Source organism: Lynx canadensis, chromosome A2, assembly GCF_007474595.2.
Source record: "Lynx canadensis isolate LIC74 chromosome A2, mLynCan4.pri.v2, whole genome shotgun sequence".
In the NCBI taxonomy this organism is placed as follows: domain Eukaryota; kingdom Metazoa; phylum Chordata; class Mammalia; order Carnivora; family Felidae; genus Lynx; species Lynx canadensis.
In genome coordinates this window covers 74813608-74832679 of record NC_044304.2, presented here as the reverse complement: position 1 = coordinate 74832679, position 19072 = coordinate 74813608, and the positions used below count along the sequence as shown (strand labels likewise).

Genomic DNA, 19072 nt, shown 5'->3' with positions numbered 1-19072 from the left:
CAGACAGGCTAAGAAAGCATACCAGAAGACAGCCTTGCCCCCATGATAAGTCCAACGCTCAATAACAAGCAATAGCTGCCTCCCACTGGTGGGAGAGCAAATATATATGGGGGGCCCCCTTCTGCAATACAAGCATACAAGGAACCAAAATCTGATGGAAACAAGGACACTCAGAAAAATGATCTCGCATCCACGGGCCTGTCCATGTGGGCCAAAGGAGAGGCAAAAACCAGACCTCAACCCTAGAGTCTAAAAACATGATAGAGGTTAAGAGAGCAGAACAAGGCATTAGCAGCCCAAGTCTAGAGGAATGTGAAAGCCCTTGTGCACTGAAAGTAACAACAGTACCAACAAACCCAAACCACTTCAATTCATCAGATTGACTTGCATCCCCATGCTGCTGGCCTGACGAAAAGATAGGCCCATTTCGAGACATTAATGTTACTTCAGTCTTTACTATTCTACACGTGATGCCTGGGATTCATTCTAAAATTATCACACACACACACACACACACACACACACATCCATGAGAAAAAAATAAAGCAATCCACGAACCAGACTCAGACATGATCCCTCAGACATGTTGGAAATACCAAACAAGAATCGAGTTGCAAAAGGAAGATAACAGACATAAGCAGAGGAATAATGTCTACAGAAATATGGGAACTTTAATAGTCAAATAAAAATCAAATGGAGGGGCACTTGGGTGGCTCAGTGGGTTAAGCATCCGACGTCAGCTCGGGTCATGATGGCACGGTTCACGAGTTCGAGCCCCGTGTTGGGCTCTGTGCTGACAGCTCAGAGCCTGGAGCCTGCTTCAGATTCTGTGTGTCCCTCTCTCTCTCCCCCCTCACACTCTGTCTCTTTCTCTCTCTCAAAAAAAAAATGAACGTTAAAAATAATTGAAAATATCTTTCTAAAAAAATCAAATGGAAATGCTAGAAGTAAAAAAAAAAAAAAAAAAATGATACCAGAAAGGAAAAATGTCTTTGATAGGCCAATTGCTGTACTTTAGCCAAGAAAGAAGATTGCACTTGAAAATCCATCAAGAGAAATTATTCCCATTAAAACACAAAGAGAACTAAGAGTTGAAAACGTAACAGAATCAAGCATACAAGACCTGATATTAAATGGTCCAACACCGTATCAATGGATTTTCCAAAAGAGATGAGAGGGTAAGTCAGAAGAAATATCTGAGGAGATATTGGCTGAGAAATTTATATAATAATAAAGACATGAAAGGGCAGACCCAAGAAACTCACAAAACCCCAAGAAGGATAAACACCAAACAGTACACATCCAGACACTTGACAGCCAAACTGCTTAAAATCAAGGATAAAGAAAAGCAGAAAGAACAAGGCAAAGATTACAGCAGACTAATCCTGAGAAACTATGAAGCCAGAATACAATGAAATGACATTTTTAAAGTACAGAAAACAAAAGAAAAAGAAATCTGCCAACTCGGAGTTCTAGTCCCAGTAAAAATGCCTTCCAACAGTGAAAATGAAAAAGTCTTTTTCAGACAAACAAAAGCTGAAAGAACTCACTTTCGTTATGGGAATTTTAATACAAAGTAGAGCTATACAAAAAACAAACAAAAAAAACCCACAAAAAAACAAAACAAAAAAACATACCAGAAATTATAAAATTCAAGGTAAATATACATGATTTTGGTTTTTTACTTTTAATTGCTTGAAAAGGTAACTGATTATCTAGAGCATAAAAGGAAACAGAAAATATGTACCATGGGGTTTATAACATTTGTAAAGGAAAAACATCTGATAATAACAGAGGACGGGAGGAAAGAACTGGAAATATATTCTCTATATGAAAGTGCTGTGAAAGTATTTGAAGTTAGACAGGAAAAGTTAAAGACGTGTTATAAACTGTAGAGCAACCACTAAAAAGTTACAGACGTATAACTAATAAGCAAATAATAAGCAAATTTAATTAGTCGAGGCAAGGCCCAGGCATCTGTCCTTTTTTAAAGAATTTTTTATTTATTGATTTTTAGAGAGAGAGAGAGAGAGAGAAAGAGAGAGAGGGTGGGGAGGGGCAGAGAGAGAGAGAATTGCGTGCAGGCCTTACACTATCAGCACAGAGCCCAATGCAGGGCTTGAACCCATGAATCGTGAGGATCATGACCTGAGCCAAAACCAAGAGTCAGATGCTTAACCAACTGAGCCACCCAGGCACCCCTGTCCTTTTTAAAAAGATCCCTAGCAGTCCAGTTACAGCCAGTTAGTCCAATCTGAGAACTACAGCAGGAGGAGATCCTTAAAAACACTTTAAATTGTGCACGGAAGGAAGAAGAAAACAACAATAAAATTATGTTTGTGGCACACAAAACAGTCACAACGCACAGACCCTCAGCAACATCTAGTATGGGTGTTGTAGGGATTATTCCCACTTTACGTATAGAGGATTTTGAGTCGCACGGGATTAACTTCTAACGTGTCCAGAATTGCTCAGAAAGTCTCTGGCAAAGATGAATTAGATGTCAGTTCCCACCCTCCCCCACTCCTGCCCCGACCAGTGCCAGGGGCAGGGAGATGCCCATGAGACCCGTAGGACACAATATCTAAGAAGGCCCTTACTCTCTGGGTCAAAAACGTGCAGAATCAGCAACCCAGAGCAGGTGCCTCCTTTTGGCTTGAACTCTAGTGCCCTCACCTGCCTCACCCAGTCCCCACCCTGCTCCTGACTCTTGGTTACTCCTCCTTCTAACTGCTCCCCTATTTCTCTGATGGACCCCATCATTCAACTACCACTCTATGCTATTCCTCTACACCCCCTTCAGGATTGGTGACAGGTGGGTTGGGGCAGTTACTCTCATTTAGCTGCTTCCAATCCCTTTACCCTCTACACCTGCCACATCCAACTGGTGTTAGTAGTGGAAGGAATGGCTGACTCACACTGGCTTAAAGATATGCAATGAATGAGTCTAGGCAGCATGCAGTGATGCCCTTCAGTGAACTCTGGTGGACACAGTGTGCCTATGAGGTGACAGGGCTCATTATTTTTAGCAAACATCTAACTATTACCTTCAAGGGACCACTGGCCCTTGAAGCAATGGTCTTGTGAGACTCTACGTAATTCTGATAGAGCTCTGCTTTGTGGATATGTAGGGTAGGGATCGGGGTGGGGAACTCTTCTTTAGTATTTTCCAAGAAGCAAATCTTGATTCTTTGAAGATGAATGTGATTTTTAAAAGAGCCAAAATTCAATTACTTCTGAGCCTGAGAATAAGGTGGAAGAGTACACTGGGTCATGTTTTTTGGTTTTTTTTTGTTTTTGTTTTTGCTCAAAAACAAGAAGTGATGACTCATTTTCTTATGTAACTTACAAGTCAACTACAGAGCAGGGCTTACCAAGGTAGAAGTGACTGTTTTTAAGGCCACCCCTCAGTTTTGTGCTGGAAATACAAATCAATCTTATTTCCTTACCTATCTGATATTTGAAAACCTTGAAAAAAAGAAGTCTCATAAGTGAGGGTCGAGTTCATTCACCTTGGCTTTTATATAGAACATGATACAATTCTTATGTCACCATCCAGTGGCAAATTTCATTAAATAAATTCACTACTTTGATGGCAAATCGTTTAATTAGATGGTTCAATTGAAATTTTTTCAGATTTCCCACTGCACGCTCACCTTATAGAGTAAAAAATTTAATTTACTGTATTTTTCAAAAATTTCGATAATAACCCCAATTTGGATTCACTTTGGCACACTGCCATAAATGTATGTTTAGGTGCTTCTGCGTGGCTGCCAAGACAGAATCTAAACTCCATTTTACAATAACTGCTCAGAGCTGTAAGCCTGCCTGCATTGATGACAAACTGGCTCTTATTCTAGGATTGATTTCAGATGTCAGTGCTGCATAATAAGAACTATAATACTGGGTGCCCTGCCAATCACAGTTGGAAAAATCAAACATCATTCCCTCATGAATGGTACTTCATAGCCCTTGCTGGTGAGTTGCAGTAAATATTTGGAAATTTGCCTGACGTTTTAACTACACTTGGCCTGTTTGCTTTCAATGGAAGTCAAGGAAGTCAATTGTGTTCCATGCTCTGAAAATTCTCTACTCGGTATTTTTAATCATCAGCCTCCTTTCATTCAATAACCCATTCATTACATAATCATTCAGCACTAACGTGACAAAGTGACAGAGCCTACATCCGCTTCTACCTTCCATTCAGTGAACAAAGACACAGAGAATAGCTTAAGTGTATCTTCACAGAAAACAGTCTTTCAAATATGAGAAGCAGCTACCCTGTCTATGCTCTAATTCCAGACAGTTTCCTTTCCTATTGAGATGCAATTTCCTCAACTCTTTGTCATATGAAATGGTTTCATAATTATCTACCTTGGTTGAAACCCTATGTGTATGGTATGATATTCTAAATGTAACTTCAGAGAAAGAGAAAGAGTGATTCTTTCAGCCTCTTTGCATGATGCAGGCAACACCAAGGCATGTATTTCACTTACTTTCAAGACATCCAGGTAGATGATATTATTCCCAAATCTCTAGTGTAAAGATTGTTCAGTCACTGAAGGATCATCTTTCTGCATGGCCTCAACCATGGACCTCAAGAAAAGAACTGCTTAATTAAAAGTTCTATTAAGTTCTTCATCTTTCTGACATGGAACAAACTGAAAACACTAGCCAATGTCTTTTATAATGATTTTATTTTAATTTATGTTTCAATGCAGGTACTTCTGGGTGTATTTGTCTTATAAAATTATGTGCTCCTAGGGTGGCTCAGTAGGTTAAGCATCCGACCTTGGCTAAGGTCATGATCTCACAATTCGTGGGCTCAAGCCCCGTGTTGGGCTCTGTGCTGACAGCTCAGAGCCTGGAGCCTGTTTCAGATTCTGTGTCTCCCTCTCTCTCTGCCCCTCCCATGCTCGTGCTCTGTCTCTCCCTCTCAAAAATAAATAAACACTAAAATTTTTTTAAATTATATGCTCCTAGAGAGTATGGCCAATTTCCAAATAACTATGACTGGCAAGTACCATAACTACTGAGATCCTCCACATTTTTTTGATGATACCAAGTTTTTGTTCCTGAAACTCAACAACTTTTTAAATGTGTTCTTCTCTGGTCAGTCACAGCCCCCATTTGCTTAGTTAAATCATACTATGAATGTTTAATATATGAATAATTTAGACTAGTTGCAAACTGCTTTGAAATTTTTGACTATGAGGTCAAAGTTTTCCCTTATCTTCTCCTGACATATTTGGAAGTTATTTTTATGGAGATTAAATTACCATGTAATATATAATATCCTGAAGTATGATAGGGATTCTGAGATTGTTTGCTCCACGAGTGTTATAAATTCCAAGACAAAATGTGACTGTCTACCAAATAATCTGAAGATATCCCAAGACACATTCTCTATAGGTTAGTGCATGCAGCCTCACAGAATTCTAAAATTTTTTCAGTTTAATTTTTACATTTCTCAGAAAACTTTCAAAAGCCAACCTACACCTTTTAATGAGGATACGGTCCTGCAGTGGCTCAATAAAATGTCTTGCATATTATGATAACATCACTGAGAATCCATCATTTGGATTTGTTCTCTGTGACATTTTGCCACCAAGGCTAATGTACCTCGTCTGATCCCCCTGAGGTTCTTGTCTGGTGCCCCTGTGTCCCAAAATAACACTTCGGATGTTGGCCAACTAGTTGTTAGGTATTCTGTGTGGGACCAAGGAAATTAACATCATTGATAGGTGTGCTGTTCTGGCCGAGAAGCTTCACTATGTTTCATGGCCATGGCTACAAAGCAGGCCAGGTAAAAGTGGACCTTCACATAAGAAATCACTGAATTAAGGCACTGCAGGTGGGTGGATGCAGGTTCATGGCTTCCTTCACACTAAAGGAAGGGCAGCACAAGGTTATCTTACTTGGTACTCTTACTTGAGCAGGAAAGACAACGGGGGGTGGGGGTCGGGCAAATCTATTAATGCTACCATTTGCTATATACAGCCCTGAAGGTTTAAAAACCATGTCTACCTCCAGAGTTAATTCCAAATCTATGATGTTCAATCCTTCACTTATATATTTCCCTTTCAATGAATCCAAGTGTCAAATAAGACAAATGTTCTAGACAAGGTATTTTTAGATCCAGATGCTAATGCACTTGAAATGTTTGTATCTTAACAATTCAATTGGAAGCAGAAAATTTTGAGAGAAAAAAATATGCAGGTGTGTTACGAATAGTAAACACGGGAAGATCACATTTTTTTGCTCTCGTGTTCGCAATGAAGTTTTCTCCTTTCCTTGTGACCGCTGTTTATTCTAATGGAAATTCTTATCAAACGCTATGCAATAAAAAAGGTCTGAACATAAAGAAGATTGGAATTTTTGGTATCTGGTTTGCAATTTTATATCTAGAGTATTAAAAAGATGTCTGCAGAGAAATAAAAGTTGAAGCAGTCTGCCAAAGGGGAAAATGTCATTTCTGTAGCTACATTTCATTTCAAAACTGATAGGAACAGGATCACGCGTCCATGCTTAAATGAATGAAAAGTTACCATCTTTGATGTCAGCTTGAGGACTCTGAACTCCACTTATCCCTTACCTGTGTTTATTTTTTTAATTTTATTTTATTTTTTTAATGTTTATTTATTTTTGAGAGAGAGAGAGAAAGAGAGAGAGAAAGAGTGCACAAGTGGGGGTGGAGCAGAGAGAAAGAGGGAGACACAGAATTCAAAGCAAGCTCCAGGCTCTGAGCTGTCAGCACAAAGCTCCACGTAGGGCTCGAACTCATGAACCATGAGATCATGACCTGAGCCAAAGTCAGACGCTCAGCTGACTGAGCCACAGAGGCGCCCCTCCCTTGCCTGTGTTTCAATTAGTCCATGGAACCATTCAATTCCTCCCATTATAGACACAAAGTAAAATACCTTTATGTCAGGAAATTGGCCCAGATAGGTATCCAGTGTCAGCAAGGACCCATCCACTAGTTTCTGATGGAAGTCTTCCCACAGGACATCACATTTCTGAAAGAAAAAAGAGAAAAAAGAGATTACTGCTGAATGATTTTAATTGGATCCTTTTCACCAAACTTCTGAAAAAATAAAAAATGACAAAATTAGATAAATAGGACTCCCCTGGATAGTAGAGGCCAGAAGAAAAGGTGGATTATTTAATAATACAATACAATTTCAAGGCAACTTGACTACCAGTTCCAGTTTACAATATAGGGTACCGAGGATACAGACTACATTTGCCAGCCTGCGGCACAGCTAAGTACAGCCCACGGGACTAAGGTCTGGCCAATTGGGTGAACTTTTAGGAAGTGTCCCTAAAAGGAGGCTTATCTTCCACGCTTCCTCCTTCTGCCAACTGGGATGCAGAAGTGAGAGCTGATGGCCAGTGCTCAGAGAATCATACCGAACCTGGAGGGAGCAGTGAGGAAGGCAACGATGGGCCCCTGTTGTCCCCATACCTGGGCTGCTCACCTACAAAGCCCTTTAGGGGAGAGAGATAACATTCTATCTTTTGAAAGCTACTTTGGGGGGCTTATTTGCTTTTGTTTCTTTTTCACACTTCAATACTCACCCTAATTATTACAGATCCCCATCCACAAATTTCACGCAAATGGAAAAAAGAATTTAAATCCTCTGCATGAAGAGGCTCATCTTCTGAGGCGAACAGATGCCCTGAACACATAGCGTTGAGCTCCTTCACCATCAGAAGAGGCCGTATTTGGATCTGCAACTAAAGGTTCCAAAAGTCTTGGCAGGACCTACGAGGACCAAGGTGGAATTCCAGCATTTCCTTACGGAACAAATGTCAACAGTGGGATCTGCCATGCATAGAACGAAACGCGATGCTCTGAAAAGCTATTAACACACGTTTCTATTATTCCCTTAAGAAGTCTTCCTTTCATGATGAATTTTGAATTATACACCATTCATCAGAAATTGGTCATACGAGTGAAGCATTTAACAACAAGATGTTGAAACAGCATCTTTATATTCAAAAAATGTGAGAAGAAGGAATTACTTAATAATTGTATTGGAGAGGGTGTGTGGAGGCTGGTTCTGCCAGATTCATTTTCTGAAAGTTTTCTAAAGAAGTAACAGGGCCAATAAGAACTTTCCTCCTAATTAAAGCTCTGCTTCTATCTCAGTCTTAACAAGATTATGGAAATCAGTGTGGGGATGTCAGAATTTTCACGGAGCGGCCTGGGGCTGCACTGTTAACTCATCTTTCCAAAGGCTGCGTAGACAGCACATCACATGTCAGACCTCTTGAGCTGGGTGGCCGCATCCCTTAGGAAGGATCCCTTACAAGGATCCCTTCTGTGCCTGAATGTTCACCAATGAGCTCACGTGAGGTGGGTATGACAAACACTGTTCTTTAACAAAGAACTTGGACACGAGAGAACTCCCGACAGGTGGCTTGCTATTACCAGTAAGAATCACGTGTATCGAGCATCATGTCGATGACACGAATACGCAGACTTCAAACGTGTTATTTGTGGGTATGATTCTTAGTCTCACTTCACAGATGAGGAAGCTAACGCCTGAGAAGATTAAAGAACGCATCAACTATCATACAGATCATTCTTGGTCTCCACCCCATTCTCCTTCCCCAAAGCAGAAAATACCCGCTTTATCACTTCCCGCCAGCCAGATGGCCCTCGGTTAGAAATTGGATTTCGGGTGTTCAGACATGTCTAGGAACAAAGGCTTCTGGAAGTTACATTGCTATTAACAGGCTGTCCGCATCGGTCCTTTGGATCTGCAGACCAGCGAGTGGACCAGGGGCATTTAAGTGAAATAGATGCTTTTTGCACCTCCTGACCCTGTTTTCCAGAAGGGATGGGAAAAGCAAGGTTGCAGGGGTGAAGTCAGTACAGAGAGTCATGCCATGAGCCAGTTCTGCTGCAATGAGCTAAGATGTGTAGACAGAAAAACACTATTCTTATTTTGGTTTATACCAGTTCACTAATCACTGTGTATTTGGCATGCTCTTGATGCCAGAACTATACAGCGTCTTCTGGCTACATGGCACTCCCCCTCCCTTCACGATTAAGGCTGTGAAGTGGTAAGACGGGGGTCAAGGGATAGAGTAAGTGAGTGGGACTTGGCGGCAGCCTGGCAGAGACCCCCCAGGCCTCCTGTGGTGCATGATCCTGGCTCTTACCTCGCCCACCGTCTTCACATCTTCCCGCCCATACCAATCAGGCTCATAGACTTCGTGCAGCGACTCGGTGAGCTTCATGGAGGCTTCTTGCATGGCTGGTGTTGGAGAGAAAACAACTCTTGTTGGATATAAATTGGTGAGGTGCCTATTCCTCTTTCCCCTACTTTTATTTTTTTAATATTTATTTATCTTGAGAGAGAGAAAGAGAGAGAGGAAGAGCAGGGGAGAGAGAGGGGGAGAGAGAGAGAGAGAGAGAGAGAGAGAGAATCCCAAGCAGGATCTGTGCCGTCAGCAGACAGCCTGACGTGGGGCTCGATCCCACGAACCCTGAGATCATGACCTGAGCCAAAAGCAAGAGTCGGATGCTCAACCAACTGGGCCACCCCGGTACCCCTCCCCTACTTTTCTAAGAGAAGAATACCTTGACACCTTGACTACCCACTGATCTTTTAAGGAAAAACTGTGAAGGCATGACTGTTACTTTCGACTGTATTCACAACTTCCCGGGAGGGTCTCCTACTTACCCGATTACATTGTGCGTTTCTCATTATTTACATGGTAATGACTGATACAGAGCCTTGAAAAAAATCAACAAGGTGTCCTATTCTGAAAACAACAAGAGTAACATGTTCTATCACGTGTGCGGTCACTTACGAAGTGGCACGGAACCATAAATACACAGGACACCCAGAATACTGGCCCATAAAACTACAGAGTCCCAAAATTAAAATTAATCCTAAATGGCTTTAAATATAAGAAATAAAGACCATCTATAGAAGCAGGTTGAAGCAAAATTAACAGGATTCTAGGGCCTCCCAGCTGAAAGTGGTTGAAGTGGCCTAAACATTTTCAAAAGAAAAAAAGAAAAGTTTTCCTAATGTTACTAGAAGCTACATATACAGTTTTAAACCAGAACGCTCAGAAAGCTTGGAGTTCTTAAGTCTACGGTCACAATGTTCATTAGACATGGCTTTGGTGTGCTGCATAAATATGGCTGTTAAATAATAGGAAAGATATAAAGTATCACCAAGTCTGTTCCACTCTCCGATCTGCTCCTCCTTCCAAACAGGGAGGGCACAGTGTGGACTGTGTAGAGACAGCACAGGGCCCAGAACAGTCCAAAGTGCGTTCATTGACTGTAGGTGTCCCCTGTGGCAACAAGCCCTCCCTACCAGCTGGAAGCTGAGACCTGTCCTGGCTGGCGTCTTGGCCTTTGTCACTAGGGGATATGAAAAAGAGCTGGCTAAGAGGAGAAAAGAGGAAAGTCAGAGTGCAATCATCAGAAATGAAAAGCATCCCTTGGGGTGCCTAGGTGGCTTAGTCAGTTAAGCCTCCGACTTCGGCTCAGGTCATGATCTTGCAGTTCGTGAGTTCGAGCCCCGCATTGGGCTCTGTGCTGACAGCTTGGATCCTGGAGCCTGCTTCTAATTCTGCACCTCCCTCTCCCTCTGCTCCTCCCCCACTTGTGCTCTGTCTCTCTCTCTCTCTCTCTCTCTCTCCCCAAAATAAATAAACATTAAAAAATTTTTATAAAAAAAAATGAAAAGCATCCCATAAACTTAATGCCAATGACTCCATGATGGAAAGTTTTCTATGAGACTGAAAGCTGCAACAATCTAGACTCAACTACATGCTTGTTGGATTTAAGGGAGCCGATTCTGGGTTGAACCACGAGAAAAGGACAAAATAAAAGATGTCCGAAGTGACAGAAGTGTATCCTTGAAGAGTATGTGCAAAAGTCAACATGGTATTTCACAGTATGTTTTCTCTCTAGGTTATAGAACCACCCCCTACCCGCCTTCCCCATATAAGCTGCAGGTAACAGATTTGGTCTTTGCCAGTGACAAGTTTGAAGGTTTCAGGGCAACATGAAGTATGAAAGCCTACAACCCTGTCTCCACAAGGTACGTCACCGAGCACATTAAAGGATGCCCTTTACAACACACCGTACAGCCTACACCAGCTGAAACAACTTGGTGACCAAAAGATGAAACCCCAGAGGTGACACCATGAAGTTATGTAGGTGGAGAGACAGCCAAAAAATAATGCAAACACCTGCACATGTCCTCTAGCACACTCCAAGTGCAAGCCACGGAGAATGTTCCTTCTTATTCATGTGGCCGCTGCTGACGAGTGACAGTATCTCCAGCGTCCACATTCGCCCCTCCCCAAGTAAAAGCAAGCCTCTACTAAGAAATGAACCCCTCGGGGCGCCTGGGTGGCTCAGTCGGGTTAAGCGTCTGACTTCGGTTCAGGTCATGATCTCACGGTTCGTGGGTTTGATCCCTGTGCCGGGCTCAGAGCTTAGAGCCTGCTTTGGATTCTGTGTCTCCCTCTCTCTCTGCCCCTTCCCCGCTTGCACTCTCTCCCTGTCTCTCAAAGGTGAATAAATGTAAAAAAAATTTTTTTTAAGTGTACCCCTCAAAAATTTGTGACTAGTTGATATCATTCTATAATTCAGATGCCAAAGCCTTGTCTGAAGTTTTCTCTTAAATCTTTGTCTTAGGTCTGATGGAAATTATAAACAGCTGTGTAGATAGGGTCTCAAAGTTTCAAGGGGAAAAAAAAGAAATGATGGGGTTGCAGGTCAAATAACCTTCGTGGTGAAAAATAAAACTGTGAATGTAAGCTTAAAATAAAATTATGTAAGACCTTCCTCATTGAGGCTAAAAGCACAATGTTGCAGTAAATATGTCTCCCAGCAGCCAAAAATAACTGCTAATTGCTGTATGGATAAGTAGTGATGGAGAATTTGGAAAGAATCCATTTTGACATACAAATTGTTTCTAGAACACTCCATGGGAAATACTTGGATGGATACATAAGGAATGCCATTCTTATGGCAGAGATTTTAGGGATTTAGAACCTACTCTGCTGACAGAGCATAAGAGAAAAATTAAAAAGCTAAAACCCAAGTCCCCTTCAAAGTAGCTTGGCGACATCAAAGCAAAGTAGATGCTAAATGCTACCTCTGGCATTTAATAATATCTATATCCAGTATTTTCTTAAAATATTAGTGATCTCCAAAAGTGCAAGATGGGCACCCAATATCATACACAGAATTATTATTCTACTATTGGGTAGGAACCACTTCCCTAGCTTTAAAATTTTGGACTTTCTCCAAGGCATTTACTGCAACATCCTCTCTCTTTCCCTTTGCCACCAAATTTGTGAGCATCTATTTTCACCCTCTAAGATTGGATGCAGAGATTACACTGCTACAAGAGTCCTCCTTGTACAGCCTGAGGGTGTATGTTCTAGTTAAAAATACCATCAGTTAAACTACATTATGACAATAACCAGCAGCAGCTATAAACCATCACAGGAGTATCTAAAATATTGTATCTGGCAGTTTGGCCTATTATTTAGAAGGGAGCTGTTTAGGAAGTCAGCAGTTGGCTCTGAGGAAAACAGGAGAGGAAGCCTTTCTTCCAGAGACTTAAGAAGGAGTGCAAATATAGGAGCAGGAGTCGGGGATGGAAGGGGGAAGGCAGATTGTGAGATAGCTCAAGGACAGTCAACTCTACCACTGGGTCATGCTTACACATGATAAGCCACGTACAACTAAAAATATTGATGACACCAGCTGGGCCATGCTCCATTTAGAGGAAGATCTGGTGTGTTCATCGCCCCTGCGTCTGGCCTCCACTGCCACCCACAGAGCGGTGACTCCCAATTCCAAATCCCTACTGGACATCTCCTCCTGGATGTGCTGATACTTCACGCTTCACATGCCCAAAACCAACTCTGAATTTCCTGTCAAAACCTATTCCTACTCCTTTTCCCAGTCCTCGTGGATGTCACCCCATGGTCCCAGTTACAAAACTGGGAGTCATCCCAGATTCATCCTCCCGGAGTGAGTGCATCACCAAGGCACATCAATTCGGCCTGATTCTCAAATGAAGCCCTTTGCTTCCATGCCCCCTCTCACTGCCCTAGACTGGACTGGGCACCCATCATTGATCATCTGGTGCAGATGAAAGAATCCATGGGAACAGCTGAGCAAAGTACTTAGCCAAAGAGAACATTCAAACGTCAGCCATCTTTCTGAAAAATATTTTTGAAGGCATTATGGCATGATAATTAAAACCATTATCCACAATCAATCAGCCTTTGTTAAAATCTTGGTTCCAACACACGTGCTCTGTGTGATCTCAGGCAAATTGCCTAACCATCCTAGACCTCAGTTTTCCAAAGTGTACGTTATTTTTAAATACATGCCATAAGCCACAGTAAAAATTCTATGAAATGAGGCTTAGTAAAAACTTACCTCAGTGCCTAGCACAGAAATGCTCAATAAATGTTAGCTATCATCATCATCATCATTATTAAATATCAGACTAGACTTCTAAGAAGTCTCCTTGCAGCTTTATCCCCTCGAGCTTGAATCCCACAAAACCACAATAACTATTTTTCTAAAATGCTATTCTGATCACATGATTCATTCCCTTGTCTACAATAATGTAATGACTCTCTTCCCTGCGGAGAGAATAAAACCCCAATATGATATGATGCATAATCACTTGTCTCTACGAACAACTGCCTACCTTTCCACGTCTCATCCCTCTCAGATTCTTGCTTACCCCTCAATGATCCATTTGTTCCCTAAAGAGCCCATGCTTCTTTCTGCCTCCCTGGCCTCTGTACATGTTTCTTCTACCTGGAAGTCCTTCCAACATCAACCTTAGTCTCCAGTATATCTTATCACTGGATGACTACTTATACTCCCTTCCTGGGTCCATTTACGTCTACGTTCTTGACCTGGTCTCCTGTCCCTCAGGTAGGAGTCTGTCCTGTTGTGATGCATGCGCTTCTGTTAAAGTATGTATTACTATGCACATTTGGCCCTTTTGTTTATTTAACTTTCTTCCCGTCTCTGCTGCCAGCTCCATGAAAATAGGTACTGTGTCTTGTCATCTCTGCATCTCCACTCCTAGAACAGCATTGAGTCCATAAACAGGGCTCAATGTGATGTGCGCTGCTAAAATGAACAAGAACACCAGATTTACTTTGCAAACCCAAACATCAGCAAAAATAGTACCAACCTACAGAGAAGAATGGCACCCAAAGATCAGTGATAAAATGAAGAGTAACCCAATTTCCCAGAGTCCTCGTGGGAGAGATGTGGAGGGTTTCTGAGAGAAACTGGAGCACCTTATGGACAAGGAACCCAAGGCAGCTGAGAACCTGGTGATGTTCCCACCAATGTCCCTGAGACCAGACGCAGGGGCCATCACTCCCCAGGGCCAGATCTCCCTTCTCGGTAATGCTGCTTGCATTACAGTACAATTAGTTAGCCGGTGTTCTTTTTTGTGAAAGCCAGGAGAATTGGCCATGAAAGCCCTTTGAAAACCCAAATTATGACCCATTTGATGCCTACCCCTTGTCTTTCTGTGTGTTCCCAAACCCCAAAATGTGCTCCAAGGAACATTAATTCTAAGACTTTGAGAAAAACATTCCACAGCCGAATACCTGGTAAAATGCTGCTCACCCCACAGACCTTCTGGAGATAATATGAACATATTAAGGGCCCTGTAGTAATACACTCTGTAATAGCCTGTTTGAAAATTCATTCCAACCAGCCTTGACCAAAGTAATGTAAACATAGGTCTCTTTTACGGAGTATCATTTGTTAACAAAATGTGCTGGGGAAAAGCTGCTGTAAGGTCCTCTCTCCTCCATATGGGGATGCAACCATCAGAAGTGGAAGCAGGACACAGTCTGCAACACTGAAAGGGTGCTTTGATGCTGCACCAACGTCTCTCTGGAGCTGACTCTTCACTCAGTGGAGTCTCCTAGATCACGTTAAGGAAAAGAATTCTTCGCGTCTTAAATGCTTAAAGCAGTGATCTTCCTATTCGGGAAGCAAAACTGACCAAAATATATAGACTTTGGGAAGGAGACTGAATTCACTCATTCATTTAACACATTTATCCACATGAAAAAAAAAATCATCCAACATAAAGAAAATCCTGTGCTTGAAATAATCCATGACAGCTTGTGTCCAACAGTAAAAGAAATACTTAGAGTGCCTTCTAGTTTCTGATCAAATTGTTATAAATACCTAGGGTTAATTTTTTTTGAACAGTTAACTATGAGCTCTATGGATCTGTGAAAGTTCTCGGAGCCTTACTTTAAAAATGTAAGCCAAGGCTATCATTTATCATATAGCTGTGTCGGCTGGTTACAAAGAGGTAATATGCCCATGCTTAGCACACAGCCTGGAACGCGGAAGTGCTCATTCCATAGTAACAGTATAGTAAGTTACCATTATCCCACTGGAAAGATGAACTCTAATTTGTGAAACCAATGCCCTACTAACAGTCATATAGCCCAGAGCCTGGATAAGACAGTGGGTAAAAAAAAGCAAGGCTACAACATGGATGTACCTAGAGGGTATTAAGTGAAATAAGACAGTGAGAGAAAGCCAAATACCATATGATTTCACTTATATGTGGAACTGAAGAAACCAAATGAACAAACAAAAGAAAAAAAAGAGACCAAAAAACAGACTCTTAACTATAGAGAACAAACTGGTGGTTGCCAGAGGGGAGGTGGATGGGAGGATGGGGGAAATAGGTGAAGGGGATTGAGAGTACACTTATCGTGGGGCACCTGGGTGGCTCAGTCGTTAGGCGTTCGAATTCGGCTCAGGTCATGACCTTGCGGTCCATGAGTTCGAGCCCCGTGTCGGGCTCTGAGCTGTCAGCACAGAGCCCAGAGCCTGTTCAGATTCTGTCTCTCCTCTTTCTGCCCCTCCCTTACTCACACTCTGTCTCTCTCTCTCTCAAAAATAAACATTAAAAAAATAGAGTACATTTATCATGATGAAAATTGAGAAATATACAGAATTGTTGAATCACTATATTGTACACCTGGAACTAATATAACACTGTATGTTAATTATACTTCAATTTAAAAAAAAGCAATGCTTTAGGAGACATGTGGACCAGAGAATGTATCTTGGCCCTGTTGGTTACTAGTTCATGACCTTGGACAAGCTATTTAACCTCTCTGTTCCTTCCTTTTCTTACCTGTAACCCAAAGGCAATACAAGTACCTGCCTCAGTGCTATCATGAGAATTAAAATTATATGCCCACCCTATAAAAGCTTAAATACATTTTAGTTTTAAAAATCAACTTCATGGGGTGCCTGGGTGGCTCAGCCGGTTAAGTGTCCAACTCCTGATCTGTTTGGCTCAGGTTGTGATACAGCGAGTACCCATCCTGCTTCGCTAACAGCACAGAGCCTGCTTGGGATTCTCTCTTTCCGTCTCTCTCTGTCCCTCCCCCATTCTCTCTCTCCAAATAAGTACATAAACTTTACAAAAAAAATCAATTTCACTAATTTATTATTATGACTAATTTTTAATTAAGATTGTTAATATCATCATTTCATTACTTACCGCTATCTTTATAATCAATTTCACACGTCCACAATGAAACTGTTAGAATAAATCCTTGCAACTGGAACCACTATGTCAAAAGGTACACACACCCCCTTCCCCAAAAGACACACGTAGAGGCTTTTGCCAAACTGCCCTCCCAGGAAAGCTGTCCTATCAGCAGCGTACAAGAGGGGTCTGCTCCCCACAGCTTTTCCGATGCTATGTATCATGGTCTCTTTTTTTATTTCAATGTCTTTGAACATGTGGAGGGAAAATGGCCACATCTTCCTTCTGATATCATTTAAATATTCTTTGATTATCCATCTATGAGGATAAGCATTTTTCACACTTACTACTCACTGACCAGTTCCTCTCTGGCTAATTTTCTCTTCATATGTTCTACCTATTTTTTTTTCTTTTAATCAACTGATATTCATTTAGTTTACCTCCTGAGCTCTTAATATCTCGGTTCACTTTCACTAAATATGTTGTCGAAATAATTATTTAAGTATGTATGGAAGTCTGACATATTCTTGAGGTCAAATCTCTCAATCTTATGGTTACCTCTTTTGGGTTACCCTTTGTAAAGACCTTGTCACCCAAGACCAGGGGCTATTAAGTCCATGGTATTTTATTCCAGTCCTTTAGAACATCTCCTTGCATACATATTTAACTCTTTACTAGATCTGTAAGTGAGAAGGACAGACTAGAGTGCGAGGCTGAGAATCTTACTTTCTTCTGAGAGTTTGGCAAGTTTATCCAAGACCCCTGGCAGAGATCCATTCTCCTCTACTACTCTCGAAGTCTGCCCTGTGAGCCATCACATCCACAGGTACACCTGACCCGACTCAGTGCAGGCAGCTGGGCAACGAAGAGCAGGCAGGGACAGAGCATACCTCCCTCCCGCCCTCTTCTCGCCCCACCCACCTCATTCTTTTGCCTTGCATGGCTGAGGCCAGAAACCAATGTCACGACCTCTCTGTCTCTGCACAGTGACAGGGCTGCAAGTGCAGAAGGTCCCCACAAGTCACAGGTGGTCCAGGGCCTTGATTTCTGATAGCCCTCCATCTGCCTCTGCCACGACTCCTTGCCCCTTCCAGCTGGAGGCCTTGGGTGTGAGTCTGTGAGTGTGCTCCTCTTGGGACATGCTCTCCCTTGAATTGGGAGCTGCAGCTTTTCTTAAACAAGGTCTCAAGCTCACTCGATCTCTTGACGCTTCCTAGAAGTCTCTGGTGTGGGAGGCACTTTTTCCTCCTTTCCAGCATCACAGTAGACATCTTTTTTCTTGTATATTCTGATTATCATTTCAATGGGATTTGGGGAGTGGGTGGAATGAACACCTGTGCTCAAGTACCCATCTTGCCAGAAAGCCAACTGGCTTTGTAATTAACGCTGAATCCTGCCACTCGTGATGAACAATCTGGGCTTGGGCACATGCAGTAAACAACCCACACACATTTACCTTTGATAGCTGCTAAATATCCTCGGAGTTCTCGCTGAAGCCTGGTACCCTCTGCCTGAAAAACACACAAACACAGAGATGCTAAGCATCTTGTCTATATTTTGCATGGAAACATGCGAGAGGCAGTAAGTCCCAGAGTTTATTATTACCAGAGGCTCATTCTTGAAAGAGCATAAATATGTACACACACAGACTAAAGAAGGCGCCTGTCAGTGTTGATATTTATAGAGATTTTATTCAGCTTAAAAGTAAAGGAAAAGGCAAGTGACATTTTGCTGAGAATGGAAACTATACCCACCAGACGGCCTCCCATATACTCAAGAACTAGCAAGTCCATAAATTTTGACGCATAGAATACGACAGTAGGAGACCGATCACCACTGTTAAATATGGTAGCTATTAGCCACATGAGGCTGACCACTTGCAACGTGGCTGGTCCAAAGAGAAATGTACCGTAAAGTGTAAAATACCAGATTTCAGAGACTTCTTTCAAAAAAATCAAATTGATATGTTTTATGTCAATTACATGTTAAACTCATAATATTTTGGATATACTGAGTTAAATAAACTGCATTATTGTTTTTGTTTTGAGAGAGCATGAACAGGGGAGAAGGGCAGGGGAGAGAGAGAGAGAGAATCATAAGCAACACAGGGCTCGATTCTACTTCTCCAGGATCATGTCCTGAGCTGAAACCAAGAGTTGGATGTTCAAACGATGGAGCCAACCAGGTGCCCCGATAAACTGTACTATTAAAATTAATTTCATGATTTCTTTTCACTTTTAAGATGTGGCCACTAGAAAATTTTAAATTACGTACGTGGATTGCATTATATTATTATTGGACATCACTAAAATAGAGAACCTCTGAAATAATAAATTTTGACATAGAAATCTTTGTTTTGGTTTGGATAAGGCTTAGCAACTCTGAGACTAAGATTACGCTGCAAGGACTGGAGAAATGAGGCAAGGAAGGAGGAGAGCCTTGCATGCATGATCAAGCAGTTGCCACAGTGGGCAGCCCAGCCTCAGTGCCACCGGGAGCTCTTGGAG

The 19072-nt window shown here is 41.9% G+C and overlaps 1 protein-coding gene across 2 annotated transcripts in view; it reads right to left on the bottom strand.

Annotated features, from left to right (window-relative positions):
• The window catches only part of AMPH (amphiphysin), a 251490-nt gene that overhangs the window by 93987 nt on the left and 138431 nt on the right, over positions 1-19072 (bottom strand). For both annotated transcript variants that reach the window (XM_030307720.1, XM_030307722.1), the window contains exons 3-5: positions 18022-18076; positions 9172-9266; positions 6921-7016 (exon numbers count right to left, since the gene is read on the bottom strand). In XM_030307720.1, the coding sequence (XP_030163580.1) occupies positions 6921-7016; positions 9172-9266; positions 18022-18076 (246 nt within the window). The remainder of the gene's footprint in view (positions 1-6920; positions 7017-9171; positions 9267-18021; positions 18077-19072) is intronic.